This window comes from Rhincodon typus, chromosome 2 (assembly GCF_021869965.1).
Source record: "Rhincodon typus isolate 14 chromosome 2, sRhiTyp1.1, whole genome shotgun sequence".
In the NCBI taxonomy this organism is placed as follows: domain Eukaryota; kingdom Metazoa; phylum Chordata; class Chondrichthyes; order Orectolobiformes; family Rhincodontidae; genus Rhincodon; species Rhincodon typus.
The window spans coordinates 124,299,857-124,317,121 of record NC_063333.1 but is presented as its reverse complement, the minus strand read 5'-3'; the positions used below and the strand labels follow the sequence as shown (position 1 = coordinate 124,317,121).

Below are 17,265 nucleotides of genomic sequence, written 5' to 3'. Positions count from 1 at the left end.
TTGTGGCAATGCAGGAGGCCCAGGATGGACATGTCGTCCAAGGAGTGGGAGGGGGAGTTGAAATGGTTCGCGGCTGGGAGGTGTAGTTGTTTGTTGCGAACCGAGCGTAGGTGTGGGTGGTGTCACGGACGTAGGTGGGGAGTTCCTGGACCAAGGGGGAGAAAATGGAGTCGAGATAAGTGGAGATGAGTTCGGTGGGGCAGGAGCAGGCGGAGACAATGGGTCGACCAGGGCAGTCAGGTTTGTGGATTTTGGGAAGGAGATAGAAACGGGCGGTGCGGGGTTGGGGAACGATGAGGTTAGAGGCTGTGGGTGGGAGGTCACCTGAAGTGATGAGGTTGTGGATGGTCTGGGAGATGATGGTTTGGTGGTTGGGGGTGGGATCATGATCAAGGGGGCGGTAGGAGGTCTCAGAGAGTTGGCGTCTGGCCTCGGCAATGTAGAGGTCAGTGTGCCTTACTACAACTGCGCCTCCCTTGTCTGTGGGTTTTATGGTGAGGTTAGGGTTGGAGCGGAGGGCTGCCTGTTCTGTAGGGGAGAGGTTGGAGTGGGTGAGAGGGATGGAGAGGTTGAGGCGATTGATGTCTCGACGGCAGTTAGAGATGAAGAGGTCGAGGGAGGGTAGGAGGCCTTGGGGTGGTGTCCAGAAGGAGGAGGTGTGTTGGAGGTGGGAGAAGGGGTCAGTAGAGGGAGGGTTAGGCTCACAATTAAAGAAGTAAGCGCGGAGGCAAAATTGTTCAAGTCCAAATGTGAGTTGTATTTGATGTTTAGGTGGAGGGGGACAAAGGTGAGTCCTTTACTGAGGACTGACTGTTCATCCTCAGTAAGGGGGAAGTCTGGAGGGATGGTAAAGACCCGGCAGGGCTGAGTGCTGCTGTCTCCTCTAGAGCTGGAGAGAGAGAGACGCGCATTCGTTTCGCCGTTTGTCTGGCACAGAAGTTGAAATGTTAACTTTGCTTTCTTGCCACAGATGCTGCCAGGCTTGCTAAGTTTCTCCAGCAGTTTCTGCTTTTGTGACCCTGGGCCTGATTCTCCCTCCCTCGGCGCTGACAGCTGCCCAGATTCCCTTCGCAGGCTTGTGAGCGGAGAGTTCCCCCTGTATGATCTGTGCAGCATCAAAATCTGCAAATGCTGGAATCGTGAAACAAAAAATAGATGGTTTCTGTTGAGGGGCCCTGGAACCGAAAGTATTCAGACAATCCGCAAAATGGGCAATTCTCTGGCTCTGAAACTTTTGGAGCGTTCTGTGTCTGTTGGGTTAATAGTGACCTTGGGGGAGCTGGACTATTAAAAGCCTGTGCTAGCTCCCGTGTAAATATTACATGGGTGCCTTGATTTATCACAGCCGCCCAAACTCTCTTCGTCCCCTACCCAGCCACCGCTTTACCTGACAGCGTCTCCACCCCCAGCCCTCATGAACCGACACCATAGCACCCCCTTACCTTTTGTTGTACATTTAAATCTCAAAATAGGTCGACTGACTATGATAAAGGATGTATCTGGTTAATTCCCGGCTAGAAGCGTAAAGCTTAATACAGTAAAATCGCCATAGTCTTAACAGACTATAAGGGTTGATATCTCATTACAGAGACACCACTGGTGGCATTTTAACCTGAGGGTTACTACGCCTCAGATGAGGAGAGAGAATGAGAAGGTGAGTCTTCGACTTAGACCCCCTCCGGCCCAACAAGTCCACACCAACTCTCTCAGCATCCCACCCAGACCCATCCCCATCCCTCTATAACCCACCTAATCTACACATCCCTGCACACTACAGGCAATTTAGCATGGCCAATCCACCTAGCCTGCACATCTTTGGACAGTGGGAGGAAACCGGAGCACCTGAAGGAAACCCACGCAGACATTGGGAGAATGTGCAAACTCCACACAGACAGTTGGCCGAGAGTGGAATCAAACCCAGGCCGCTGGTGCTGTGAGGCAGCAGTGCTAACCACTGAACCACCGTAAAATCTCAGCAGTATAGGGTGTTGATTAGTTCACTTGGCTGAATAGCCAGTTTGCAATACGGTATGAACGGTATAAGTGATGCAACAACCTGACTGAGATTGACCCCTCCTTAGAGTATCGGGATCATTAAATCAATTTTTTTCCAAAGAAACATGGTGCTGGCAAAACGGAGCAGATCTCGCAGCATCTATGGAGAGAAAGAATTAACGCTTTGAAGCCAATATGACTTCTTTCCAGTTCTATTTCAGATCTCCGGCATCTGTAGTACTTTGCTTTTATTTTTCCATTGAAGCTGCTGGCCCTGCTGAGCATTTTTGTTTTGCTACAGGGACTCTGACTTGTACAGCTAGGGCAGGCAAGAATTATGTCTTTCAATCTTGCACAATCTTCTATGAAATACCAAAACACATAAAACAGGGAGTAAAAATTAAATTTAAATGTTCATGTTAAACATTTCATGTTTATGAAAATGCAGCTGGGATTAAGGACTGTGGAATTTAAGGATTTGTTTCAGGTCAGTGCTACACCAGGGGTAGTGTTCTAAGTTTGTTTCAGTTAATAATTTGAATGTGCCGTTTTCCAAAACATTAATAATTATCCAATGCTGATTTGTTTCCTAGTAACCTGATTCAGCAGGTTACTTTTCCAATCAGAATGAGTGCCTGTTCATGTGCCAGAGCCTAAAATTTTGAGGTCACCTGATTCTCTATACTTAATAGATACAGAAGTTAGAAAGATAGGTATGCCTCATAATAAAGAAAATTAAGTTTGTACAAATCAACTTAATTCTGCAATCTCACCTTGCAGAAGATATCATCAGCCCTTAATTTTTGAAAAAAATCATCAAAACAGATTCTTTGATATTACAATGCTATATGTGGGACCTTACTATGTGTAGATTGAAGGCTGTATTTGATACATAACAATAACTGTACTGAATTAGCTATAAAGCATTTTGGGATTTTCTGTCATTATGAATAGTATTTTTTTTCTTTAGAAGTGAAAGACACTCATTAGTAAGCCCCTTTGAGTCAGTGATTATATGATTCATAGTAATTAGATGTTATGAAGCAGGAATACTTCAGACAAAATTAATCTTGCTTTTTGTGCATTCGATCAATGCTTGAAAAAAAATGCTGGAGTGGCAAACAATTTTTTCCCAAAATTTCCTAGAAAATTGATTCAAAGGGCAACCAATTAGAAAAAAGTGGGTCTCTCCCAATTGGATAGAATTGGTGAGGAGCTGTTAAAAGGTTGATTCTCTCCCACGCTTTCTGCTGATAGTAATACTATCAGAGATGCAGCCTGTGATTGAAGCAGTGAGGCAAATGGCGGCAGCAAGCAAGGTTGGAGGTAGCCAGGGTGGATGCTTTGGGAGAATGGGCTGTGAGACTGCAGGCTGAAGTTTGAGTCCAAGGAACAACAACAGGGAGGAGATCATCCCTCTTGGTTTCATGTACTTTCTACCTTAACACCCAATTTATATAACTACTTGACTTTAGTAAGAAATGTAAACCATACTTATAATATGTTCCCTTATTTGTAAAAAGATAGTCACCCCATACAAAGTAACTAGTCTGGACATTTCTTGTTTGTGAAGTCTTTAAATTATTGCAATTTGTCTTTTTTTAAATAGCTACGAGAAGCCACCACCAGGAATGATTAAGGTTAGTCATAAATTGAATTGATGCACTTATTAATATTGACAAATGTGTTTTTAAAAAAAACTGTTTTTGGTTGTTGGTTATTCTGCAATAATCACAATCCCAAAGCAAATAGATTGATAGGTTGATAGATCCTTGCCTCATTTCCTGCTGTTGCATAACACTTGGTGACGAATGAGAGAGTGAGGTGACTCTCGCTCTTAATTTTTGTTTGTGTATTAATACCAGTATCCTAGTGTTCTGAGATTAAAATCTTACTTGGTAAAGAATAATGTCCAAGAGCCAGTATCGAAATTCTTATTGTATGTAGCACGTCAATTTAATGCACTACACATCTGTTCTAAGTCATATGAAACGTTAGCATTGTGTTATTTTGTAGTTTTCATACCTACAATGGATTTTTAAGAAATTAAACTGGTGCCAGTCAAAAGTTTGTGTTACAAACAAACAAGAAGTCCACCATTGTAATATAATGTTAGTCTTACAAATATATCACTAAGTTACTTAAAACTATATAAAATGTATATCTTCTTCCCCTGCAATCCTAACACACCAAAATAATGGTTTAGAAAAAAAAACAAATGCACATTTATGGACTGATAGCCCCAAGCAACGTCACCTCCTAAGGTTTTTGACAATGAAAGGTGGAGTTGGATCCTGAATTAATAATGCAAAAGGAATTTAACTGAGGGTCCTATCCCCATTTTTATACTTTAACTATTGTCTTCATGGTGACCTGTTTCCTTTATTATAAAATCAAATCTTCCAGGGGTGCATAATCATTTTGGTACAGAACCGTCCTCTGCAACTTGATAATCTTGGTTCCATCCTTATTGCTTTCTGTCTTTGATTTGTGTAGTTCTCCTAGTGTTTAGTCAAAGAAGAGTAGAAGGAGGCAGAAAAAATGATGAGATGTGGTTGGGTACATATTTTTACATAGTGTTGTGGTGTTTTGCACACAACATTGAACAGTACTTTTGCAACAACTCTGTACTGTTGAAGTAGAATTCTGTATCCAGTATATGTATTACTTGAATGCTACTAACACTTAAAGTAACTGGCCTATATCTGTGACAAAGTCATGTGTCTTGTAGTTTGCTGTACAAGTCATAGTCTGACCTTTCACCTGGTCTAAAATAGAGGTGAATTCTTATGAATTGACATGTAATCCTAAATGTAACAAATTGGTTTTCTTGCCTATTTCCTCTGAAATTAATACTCAAAAATGTCTGGTTATAAATGCTTATTTCATGTCACAAAAGTTCCCCAGTAATGTCATGAAGTTGGAGAGCTAAACATGCTCCTACTTTTTCAGTAGAAAGGTGATCTGCATGAAAAATTTCCTTCCAGCATGGTGTAACCAGCCATTTGGGCTCAGAGCTTAGTCTTGTAGTTTTAATACCTACAATGGAGTTTTAAAAAGTTAAACTGGTGCCAATCAAAAGTTTGAGTTATAAGCAAACAAGAATTCTGCCATTGTAATATAATGCTCCAAATCACTCTTAACATAAACATGATAAAACATTAGGCAGTGTCTTGTGTGTATTTATTTTAACACTATATGACACTTGGCTTTCAAATAGAAATTGGATAAAGAAACTGAAAGAAAATAAATGTAGAGCTGGAGGAAAGAGCAGGAGAAATAGTTCAATTTCCCTTGCATAGGACCAGCATGGACAAAGCAGGCCAAATGGCTGCCTACAGTGTGTCATCATTCAATGATTCTAACATGATGAGGTTCAGTAAAATGTACAAATATGTCTTCATTACAATTAAGTCTATTTAGGAATTCAAGATAATGCCTTTCTCTTTTCAGTGAGAGAAATGACTCGTAAAGTTGAATCTAGACAACATTTTAGCATGTGATTTAAGTAATTGAGGATCTGACTTGGCAGTAGGAATTTTAGAATTAACTTTGGTTTTCTGTGGGCTTTGTGCAATGGGAAATAAACAGTTTCTGCTGCTGTGACTTGTGACTAGTTCAGTAATCTGTGGGTGTGAGGTGAGGGTTTAGCTATGACAAGCCACTGTGGTGAAAAAGCTTATGGCTAATGACTATCCACGTTCTTGTCTTAAGGTAACCACTAAGGAAAGCAGGACACACTATGGTATCTATAGAACTATAATCCAGCATGAATCATTGCCTTTAATAAAGGGAAGCAAGCATAGAAATTTAAGGGAAAATGTTGATGTTGAGAATGAGAATAAATAATGAAAAATAAGTTGTTTTGTCATACATTTCTGATTATTTGCAGGAATGAGATACAGACGTTAGAATGTTTTTTATTAAAAAAAACAGAATGTAGGTTTTTCTCAGTTAACAATGAAACTACTAAAATGCAATTTTGAAAATGTGTGATTATAGAATAGAATAAAATAAAATCCCTACAGTCTGGAAGCAGACCATTCGGCCCAACAAGTCCACACCGATATTCAAAGCATCCCACCCAGACCCATCCCCCTAATCTACACATCCCTGAACACTACGGGCAATTTAGCATGGCCAATCCACTTAGCCTGCACATCTTTGGAGTGTGGGGAGCACCCGGAGGAAACCCATGCAGACACGTGGAGAATGTGCAAACTCCACACAGACAGTCGCCCAGCAGTGGAATTGAACCCGGGTCCCTGGCGCTCTGAGGCTGCAGTGCTAACCACTGAGCCACCGTGCCGCCCCATTTCTTATCATTACAGTCATTATCTGGTTTTCATTTCTTCACCCCGTTCTCCACCCACATTTGCAGGAAACAAAATTAATTCCCTACAGTTTTGGGTCTAAATCGTTCTGCATAATGTAAAATATTACGCAATATTTGCAATATTTATAAGACCTGTAAAATGAATTGTGTACTCAGGAAAATGATGACAAGCCTGAAGACTGTATTCCAGACCTGCCAGGCAATGAAGAAGCAAGAGATTTCCTGGCACATGCTCCTACCAAAGGACTTTGGATGCCATTGGGAAAAGAAGTGAAAGTCATGCAATGTAAGCAGAATCTTGTTAATGCTACATATTCACTTGGGAACTGAAGCAAAGGGAGTAAATATGTCCATATTTAAGTACAGTAAAATTGTGGTAAATCAAATTGGAGGGGTTCACCCACAAATTCATGTTAAGTGGTGATTAAACACAGCAGCAGAAGCCCCTGTATACCTGATTTACTTACACATGCATGTGTCAAAAAAAAGTCAAATGAAAACGATGAAGCAGTGAATATGGGAAAATGGCTTTTCTCTCTGTTTTTCCTGCTGTCAAATTTGTTTAAAAGATTACTCAGCTTTTCTAGAACTAGCTCCCAAATTTGTTTAAAATTTAGGAGCTAGTTTGAAAAGCTGAGTAATCTTTTTCTGCTTTGCGTGCTATCTTTGCATGAGTGCAGCATAATTCACCATGTCATCAATACACCCAGACATGTTTTTGTCTTCAGATTCAAACCATTAAATCTTCCTTTTTCCACAGATCTTGCTAGAGGTGTTGAGTTTCTCCAGCATCTGCTGTTTCATTCCAGTTTTCCAGCATCTGCAGTATTTGGCTTTTGACTGTCTTTGTGCTGCAGTGTGAAATCCAGGAATGTCTCTGTGGCACTTGTGGCTTCAGCTAAATAAATAGGCATTTGTTGGACTGTTCAGGGTCATCTGTGAGATCCATTGTGCAATATACTGTAGTGTCCACTTTGACATAAGTTTTGGTGATTACCTCTATTGGAATTTCCATTCCAACCTCCTGCAGAAGTGTTGAAAGATCCTCATCACCAGATTGGTTGGCCTTACTCATTTCTTCCTTGTTCTTGTCATCTTGCACAATTCTAGCCTGTTTTAACCCAGTGATGCAGAAGTAGTTAGCTATTGTTGCCTCTGTTCAGGATGTGGATGAGACCATGTTGCAGTCAGTCATCTGACATTGCCATCATAAGTGCATATTCCTTACTGCTTACCGTGTGGAAGACAATGCTGTACTTTGTCCTGAAATAACCCACTCATCTGTCATCCACCCTCTTTGCCAGCGTGATTTCCTTTCAATGCAGGATTGGACTAGAGATGGGAGAGGTCTGTGGTTGAGCTGTCTTGAATCATGTTACATAGCTCCTTTGTCATGATAGGCAGCCATTCTCAGCCCCTTCTTTGCTGGAGAGAATGCCTGTTTTGTTAAACAGTTCCAGGATGTTTGCATTGTGCTTCAAAATAGTTGACAAGCCTGATGGTGGAATCTCCCACTCCTTAGCAATTTTTGTCTTGTTCCGCATGTACTGTATCAACTTCACATCTCCAGTCAACAGCACTTTAACTTTTTTGCAGGTTTGATTATACTTGGAAAAAATTGAATGTCCTTTCACGGGGAGACCTAGATGTCAAATATGGTTTTTCAGTGATTTTTGTGGTGTAGCATGGCTTACCTCCTCTTTGGTTGGTGTAGTGATTTGATAAGTGGCATGTGTTTGGTTATTCCATAGTTACTTTTCCACACCTTCTCTTAGCATGGACACCCTTCTTTTGGATTTGTGGTTCTGTTGGCGGGAATATCTGATAACTTTACCTTAATCGAAGTTTCAAGTTATCCAAGGTGTGGAGGTGCCAATGTTGGGCTGTAGTGGACAAGGTCAGAAGTCACACGACACCAGGTTTATTTGAAATCACAAGCTTTTGGAGCATTGCCCCTTTGTCAGATGAAGTGAAGAAAAGCATGTAGGCACAGAATTTATGGGCAGAGAAGTCAAAAGATCATACAAATGGTGAGAGTAAAATGTCGAATAATAAGTCTCCATAGATGATCAAAAGTGTCGGGTGGTGTGAGTGAAGTATCAACAGCTGAATAGTAAGTGAAGGGAATGACCGAGAAGCCAATTACTTGAGGCAGAGAGATAATTACCTTTGCCTCAAACAGATGTAGTAGCACAGTTGCAAGGCATTTGCCTGGGAATCCTCAACATTGACTCCAGGCTCTTTGAGGTCTCTTGACATCAAATCAAAAATGGGCAAGGAAGCTTAAAAGCATAAGAAATGAGTAGTGGAGTACAATATGAACTGTTGTGTCTAATGTGCTAATCCATATCATCCTGATTCATCTGGGTTTCAACTCCTCTTTTCTACCCACCACCCATATCTCTCAGTACCTTAAGACATAAATCTGTCTCTCAGTCCTTGAGTATATTTATGGTCACAAATCCACAATCCTCTGGAATAGAGGAGCATTTCAGGACTTTAGGTCTGTACTCAGTGGAGTTTAGAAGGTCGGGGGTGGTTCTCATTGAAACTTACAGAATACTGAGAGGCCTGATTAGAGTGGATGTGGAGAAGATGTCTCCACTAGTAAGAGACACTACTACCCAAGGGTACAGCCTCAGAGTGTTGGGATGACACTTTAGAACCGAGATGAGGAGAAATCTCTTGTGCCAGAGGGTGGTTCACCTGTGGAACTCATTGCTGTAGAAGGCTGTGAAGGCCCAAGTTGTTGAATGTACTTAAGACAACAATAGATATGTTCTTGATTAGTAAGGGGATCAAAGATTATGGACAGAAGGCAGTAGAATAGAGTTGAGAAACATATCAGCCATGACTCAGTGGGCCAAACGGCCTAATTCTGCTCCGATATCTTATAGTCTTATGAAAATTGAAAAAATTCTCATAACCATTTGAGAGAACTCATTTCTCGTCATCAGTCCTGAATGATTGGCCTTTTATCCTGAGACTATGCCCCTTGTTTGAGATTTCCAAGCCAGGAAAAAAAGCATCTCCATATTCAATCTTTAAGATCCTCCTTCATCTTGAATATTTCAATACAATAATCCCTCATTCAAATATGGACCCAATTTACTTAAACTTTCATCACAGGAGCACCCCTAGGAACACATAGCGGACCTTTGTGGCACTTGCAAGCACATTTTTTCTTAAATATGGAGACTAAAATGGCACACACTATTCCAAGTATCATCTCACCTAAGCCCTATACAATTGATAAAGGGAAAGAAGGAAGCATATATTAGATACAGAGCTATAAAAACAGGGGAGTCCTTTCAGGAATATACAATGTCTAAAGAGGTGCCTAAAAAAGAAATTAGGAAGCCAAAGAGGTGCCACAAAATATCTTTGGCCAATAGAATTTAGGAAAACCCCAAGGCATTTCATAAGTATATTAACATCGAGGATTGCCTGGAGGAAAAAGGATTAGAGACCAAAGGGGCAACTTGTGTGTGAAGCCAGAGGATGTGGGTAGATTCTAAATAAATTAATATTTTTCATCTATTCACAAAGGTGAAAGACATTGTAACTGGAGATTTCAGTTGGGATGGTGAGGTTCTAAAGCATGTTAAGATTATTAAGGAGGAAGTATTAGGTGTTTTAGTGGGCATAAAAATGCATTAATCCCCAGGGCCAGATGAAATGTATCCCTGGCTGCTATGGGAGGCAAGGAAGGTGATTGTGGAGCCCTGGCAGAGATATTTAATACTTTGATAGTCACAGGTAAAGTGCCAGATGACTGGAAGATAGCTAATGTTGTTCCTTTGTTCAAGAAGGACAGCAGGGATAGGCCAGGTAATTACAGACCAATAAGTCTGACATCAACAATAAGGAAAATTCTGAGGGACAGGATTAATCAACATCTGGAAAGGCAGGGATTGCTCAGAGTTAGTCAGCAGAGATTTGAGGAGGAAAATCCTGCCTGACTAATTTAGTTAGAGCAGTTGTGGTTTCTATAGACTTCAGTCAGCCCTTTGACAAGTTCCCATGTAGAAGGCTGGTCCAGAACTAAGGGCCCATGGGATTCATGGCAAGTTGGTAAACTGGATCCAAAATTGGTTTGTGAATAAGAGGCAAAGGGTGATAGTGGTAAGGTTATTTTTATGATTGGAAGCCTGTGATCAGTGGTGCTGGGACTCTTGTTTGTTATGTACATTAATGACTTGGATGTGAATGCAGAAGGTAGAGTTAGTAAGTTTGCAAATGGTGTGAAAAGTGGTGGTGTTGTTGATTGTGAGGAGAATGGTCTCAGGTTGCAGTCTGATAATTGATCAGCTGGTAAATTGGGCAGAGCAGTGGCAGAAGAAATTTAAACCTGATAAGTGTGAAGTATTGCATTTTGGGAGGGTTAATAAGGGAAATACCTACACAATGAATAGTAAGTCCTTAGAGAGTACTGTAGAACAAAGGGACCATGGTGTACAAGCCCTTGGATCCCTGAAGAAGGCATACAGGATGCTTGTCTTAAGTATCCAAGGAGCATGGAAAACTGGTTAGGCCACAGATTGAATGCAATATGCAGTTTTGTCACCACACTATTGGAAGGATGTGGTGCACTGAGAAGGTTTACAGGAGATTCACCAGGATGTTGCTTTGGATGCAGAGTCTGTTACAATGAGAGACTGAAAAAGCTGGGTTTGTTTTCCTTGGAACACATAAGGGTGATGGGGTTCTACAAAGGAAGTATAAAAAATTGAGTGGTGTAGAAGGGGTAGATAGTGAGAATCTTTTCCCCATAGCAGACTTCTATCGAAGACCACATGGCTTAGGCTTAAGGTGAAGATTAAGAGGGGATTTGAGGAAAAAATTTTTTCACTGTTTTGTATAAATATGGAACACACTGCCTGAAAGGATGGTGGAGGTGTGTATTCTTGCAACATTTAAGGAGCACCTGGTCAAGCATGTAAATGCTAGGATATAGTAGGCTTTGGGCCAAGTGCAAGTAAATGGGATTAGTATAGTTTGGTGTTTGTTGGTTGGCATAGAAGTGGTGGGCCAAAGGGCTTGTTTCTATGCTGTATGTTTCTATGCTGTATGATTCTACTTATTGCAAAACAAGACACCATTCTTTTACCTGATAGTATGTTTATTCATGGAATGCAAACTTACAGATGCCTCTTATCCACCACCTCTGTGTCTCAGTTAATTCTGTCTCTACTTTTTCAGTTACTAACTAAACCAAATAACTAGTTTTGAGAGAAAATTCCATCTTCACATTGAAGATACCCTCCATTGTGATGCGTGGTTCTACCACTCTGCAAAATGAAATTGATTTCAAACAGATAAAAACTGAGCCTCCTTGTGGCATTGTAGGTCATCAGCAGCAGCATTAATGCCCTTTTGAGCCTGGTCTGCCATTTGACAAAATCAAGTTTGATCTGATTGTGACCTCCACGCCCAATTTCAGTGTAATTGTATTCAATCTGTAACACCGTACCCTGGCATATCCCCCATTCTACTAATGTCATCAAGCTAAGGGATAAACCCTTGTTCAGTGAAGAATGTAGGAGGGAAAGCCAGGAACAGCAGCAGACATAACTAAAAATGAGATAGCTTCATTATTCCACTATCATGCAGGATTACTTTCAGAAGCAGCATGTGATAAACAAGAGTTAACTGATTCCAAATGTAATGCACTAAATCTAAACTCTGCTTTCCTCCACATACAGTGGTGAATGGTGGTACACAGTTAAACAGTTAACAGGTGGAGGATGTTCCATAAATATCCCCATTTTCAATGATGAGTGAGACTGGCACATCAGTGAAAGATGCAAAGCTGGAGCATTTGCAACCACCTTCAGCCAGAAGTATTGAGTATCCAACTTGGTCTCTCCTAAGACACCCAGCATCACAGATGCCTGTGTTCAGTCAATTCAGTTCACTGTATGCGGTATCAAGAAATTGCTGAAGATATTGGGATATTACAAAGGCTATCGACCCAAGACTGAAGAAGTGCTTCAGAACTAGCCATGTCCCTGGATAATTTGTTCCAGTGCAGCTATAATACTAAGATCTACCTAACAAAAATTTCCCAGGTGTGTCCTGTCTACAAATAGCAAGCCAAATCGAAACCAGTTACTCAGCTTGCTCACTGACCTTTGGTTGGATTCCTTCAGAGAAACTCTAGTTCTTGACTTCATTACTATCTGGCTCCAAATAGCTGAACTCCAGTGGTGAGATGAGAGTGACTGCCCTTGACATTGAGGGAACATTTGGTCAATTGTGATATCAAGGAGTCAATGGGAAGAGTATGTGTGGATGTGTATATGGGGGGTATTCAGCAATATCTGGACATCCAGCTTGGCCTGATAAGTGGCAAATAATATTCATGCTACACAATTGCTAAGCAATGACTGACTGACTGTCTCCAACAAGAGAGAATCTAACTATCTGTCCTTGGCATTTAATGACTTTACCATCAGGGCATCTTCTCTTCACACGCCCCCCCCACCCACCCATCAACATCCACTAAGTTTACCTTAGAATAAAAGCTGAGCTGGATCAGCAATGCAAATAGCATATCAACAAGAGCAAGTCAGAGCCTGGGAATTGTGCAGAATGTAACTTGCTTTCCAAAACTTGAAAGACAGGTTGGTAGTTTGATTGAATTCTCTCCACTTGCTTGAATAAGTGCTGCTTCAACCACCTTCAAGAACCTCAGCACTATCCAGGAAACAGCAGCCCTTATGATTCACAAACCCATCCACCACCTTAATCATTCACTACCTCCGCCTGCACACAATGGCAGCAGTGTGTCCTGTCTACAGTTTGCAGAGAGACAACTCACCAAGGCCCCTTTGACAGCACCATCTAGGCCTATGACTTCTCCCTAGTAGGACATGGGCAGTAGATATATGGGAACGGAAGCAGCTGTATGTTTCCTTTCAAGTCGCACCCTTCCTGATTTGGAACTATTTAATCAGTTTTTTGTTGTAGGTTAAGTCCCTCCTTAACAGCACTGTGATATACCTGCATCACATGGACTGCAGCGGTTCAAGAACGTAGCTCACTATCACCTTCTCAAGGTGTGAGCAATAAATGTTGGCGTTGCTGATACACACACATCCCTTGAACAAGTTTTTTTTGTCGTTAAAAACTGACTTTGCTCAGTTGAAAAGCTGGTGCCTGTCAGGCTGGACTAATCTGAGTTTCAGACACATTCAGTCCCTCCACTCTGCTTGCAGTAAAATTTCCCATTCATATGCAGCCCACTGTTTGCAATCCTGCTCTGGATACTGTTGAAATTGTTGAAGTATACATGGCTAAAGTAAAATTTCTTAAAGTTAGCAATACTTCGCGAAATATAGGATGTTCTTGTTTGGAACAGATTTTGGAGCATGTATTTTGTATTGAAATTGACAGTAGAAGAGCTGTGCAGTTTGTCTGCAGTAAAACCTAATGTTGGCAGATATGATTACTTGAAAATCTGTCTCTGAAGTTTCAACAATGTGATTGTAGGAATTAGGAACTGGAATAGGCTGTTCACCCCCTCGAATCTGCTCCACCATTCAGTAATATCATGGCTGATCTGATGGTAACCTCAAATTTGTATTCCTGCTTACCCCTGACAATCTTTCACTCTTGACAAGAATCTGTCTACCTCTGCCTTAAGATATTCAAGGATTCTGCTTTCACCACCTTCTCAAGTTCCAAAGACACTCAACTCTCAGGAAAAATAGTTTTGCCTCGTTTTAAATTGATGGCCCCTGATTTTAAAACAGGGATGTCTAGTTCTAGTTCTCTTACAAGAGGAAACCTTCTCTCCACTTCTACCCTGTCAAGACCTCTCAGGATCATTTCAGCTAGTCTTGCTCTTTTAAACTCTAGTGGATACAAGCATATCCTGTCCAGTCGTTCCTCATGAGACGGCCCACTCATTCCAGGAATTAGTCTGGTAAACCTTCTCTGAACAGCCTCCAATATATTTACCTTATTTAAAGAAGAATGTAATCGATACTGTACACAATTCTGTACGGGCTACAGATCTGCTTTTATGTTCAAACCCCTCTGCAGTAAACAATAACATTCTGTTAGCTTTCCTAAATATTTGCTGTACTTTTTGCAATTCAGACAATTTGATGCTCAGTTCCCTCTGTATCTCAGAGCATTGCAAAATCTCATTATTTAGTTAATAGGGTTTTTTTTATTCTACCTACCAAAATGGACAATTTCACATTTTCCCACGTTATACTCCTATCTGTCACATCTTTGACTATTCACTTAATCTATCTGTAATTTTTTGAAGGCTCCTTGAGTCTGCTTCACACCTTACTTTCATACCTATCTTTGTGTTGTCAGCAAATTTGGCAACCATTCCTTCACTCCCTTCATCTAAGTAATTTATATAAATTATGAACAGTTAATACTCCAGCACTGATCCCTGTAGCGCACAACTTGCCAATATGCTACCCTTACATCATGACCTTTTCTGTACTAAGCTTTAATGTAGCATCTTATCAAATGCCTTCTCTAAATCCAAATACGAACAGTACATCTCTCCATCCCCTTTTTTAACCAGAGCATATTTTACTTCCTTGGAGAATTCTAATGGATTTGTCAAGCACGATTTTTCTTTCACAAACCGTGTTGTCTCTGCCTGATTACCTTCAACTTATCTAAGTGACCTGTTACAACTTCAGTAGTTTAATTTGGCTTCAAAGTTTGTTTTCCTTCATTGATAGCATTTGGAAATGTTCAAAGGTTAGCACTGAAGAATTGCTATCAGTTGTTACTTTTACTATTTCTCACTGTTGTTTCCAGGCTGGAGATGCAAAAATTTTGGACACAGAACCGGGGATAGAGAATGTCCCTATTTCATCAGTGGCAATCAGAAATTGGAACAGTTCAGAGTAGTAAGTCAGAAAAAATTTCATTCTTTGCTTCTAAAAATTGGTTAAATTATGGGCTAATCAGAAAGTTGAGGGCAAGCCTCAGTTTGGGATTCCTACAAACACTTGTTTTAGTAACACTGATATGCTGGGCTTTCATTTGTGTAGGGAGCCATCAGTGACAACTATATAGAAAGTTTTAACTTGTAATATTAGGTTGATTGGCAGGGTTGGAGAGTGAGGTGCAGAAATCGCACAGGGCAGTTTGGGGGCCTCAGACACTAAGTGGAGAGGGAGATTCAGAGAGGTTGGAGCCTTACACGGATGAGTTTTTTTAGATATATAGAGGGAAAAAGTGAACATTGGGCTGCTGGAAAATGACACTGGAGAAGTAGTAATGGGGAACAAAAGTGGCGAAAGAATTGAACAAGTACTTTGCATCAGTCTTCACGGTAGAAGACACGAGTAACATCCCAAAAATTCAAGAGTTGGGGGGCAGTGGTGAGTATGGTGGCCATGACCAAAGAGAAGGTGCTAGAAAAACTGAAAGGCCTGAAGGTGGATAAACCACCTAGACCAGATGGATTACACCCCACAGTTCTGAAGGAGATAGCTGAAGAGATAGTGGAAGCATTGGTGGTGATCTTTCGGGAATAACCGGAGTCAGGGAGGGTCCTAGAGGACTGAAAAATTGCTAATGTAACCTCCCCTGCTTAAGAAGAGAGTAAGGCAAAAGATGAGAAATTACATGTTAATTAGCCTGACCTCTGTCATTGGTAAGATTTTGGAGTCCATTTGTGAAGGATGAGATTTCTGAATACTTGGAAGTGCTTGGTAAAATAGAGCGACGTCAGCATGGTTTCATGAAGGAGAGGTCATGCCTGACAAATCTGTTAGAATTTGTTTGAGGAAATAATGATCAGGTTAGACAAAGGAGAGCCAATGGATGTTATCTACTTAGACTTCCAGAAGTCCTTTGTCAAGGAGTCGCACAGTAGGCTTCTCAGTAAGATAAGAACCCATAGTGTTGGAGGTAAGGTACTAGCATGGATAGAAGATTGGCTGTCTGGCAGAAAGCAGAGAGTGGGGATAAAAGGGCCAGTCTGAGGTTGGCAGCTGGTGACTAATGGTGTTCCGCAAGGATCAGTGTTGGGACCACAACTTTTCAGTTTATACATTAATGATCTAGATGAAGGAACTGAGGGCATTCTGGTGAAGTTTGCAGATGATACAAAGATAGGTAGAGGGACAGTGTTGAGGTGGCGGGGAGGTTGCAGAAGGATTTACAGGTTAGGAGAGTGGGCAAAAAAGTGGCAGATGCAATACAGTGTGGGGAAAGTGTGAGGTCATGCGCTTTGGTAGGAAGAATAGAGGCATGTACTATTTTTTTAAATGGGGAGAAAATGCAGAAATCTGAATTGCAAAGACATTTGGGAGTCCTAGTCCAGGATTCTTTTAAGGTTAACTTGCAAGTTGAGTCAGGAGCTAGGAAGGCACATACAATGTTGGCATTTATTACAGAAGGACTAGGATATAAAAGCAGGGATATACTTCTGAGGCTTTATAACGCTCTGGTCAGACCACATTTAGAATATTGAGAGCAGTTTGGGTCCCACATCTCAAGAAGGTTTTACTGGCCCTGGAGCAGGTTCACAAGAATGATCCCAGGATTGAAAGGTTTAACATATGAGGAAAATTTGAGGACTCTGGGTCTATACTCAGTGGAGTTTAGAAGGCAGAGGGGAGATCTAATTGAAACTTAGAGAATACTGAAAGGCCTGGATAGAGTGGACATTGGGAAGGTGTTTCCGTTAGCAGGAGAGACTAGGACCCGAGGGCACAGACTTAGAGTAAAGGGAAGACCCTTTAGAACAGAGATGAGGAAAAACTTCTTCATCCAAAGAGTAGTGAATCTATGGAATTCATTGACACAGAAGGCTGTGGAGGCTAGATAATTAAGTATATTTAAGACAGAGATAGATTCTTGATTGTTGAGAGGATCAAAAGTTATGGAGAGAAGGTAGGAGAATGGGGTTGAGAAACTTATCAGCCATGATTGAGTCAGCTCCG

At 41.1% G+C, this 17,265-nt stretch overlaps 1 protein-coding gene across 2 annotated transcripts in view; it reads left to right on the top strand.

Annotated features, from left to right (window-relative positions):
* Positions 1-800: 800 nt before the first annotated feature.
* Positions 801-17,265, top strand: part of rp9 (RP9 pre-mRNA splicing factor) — a 29,124-nt gene continuing 12,659 nt past the window's right edge. The window contains exons 1-4 of one of the 2 annotated variants that reach the window (XM_048613411.1): positions 801-1,654; positions 3,605-3,635; positions 6,488-6,617; positions 15,128-15,219. In XM_048613411.1, coding sequence (XP_048469368.1) covers positions 1,647-1,654; positions 3,605-3,635; positions 6,488-6,617; positions 15,128-15,219 — 261 coding nt within the window. In that variant the 5' untranslated portion in view covers positions 801-1,646. Of the gene's footprint in view, positions 1,655-1,888; positions 2,483-3,604; positions 3,636-6,487; positions 6,618-15,127; positions 15,220-17,265 lie in introns of those variants that run through there. The other variant, XM_048613419.1, reaches the window with a different exon arrangement.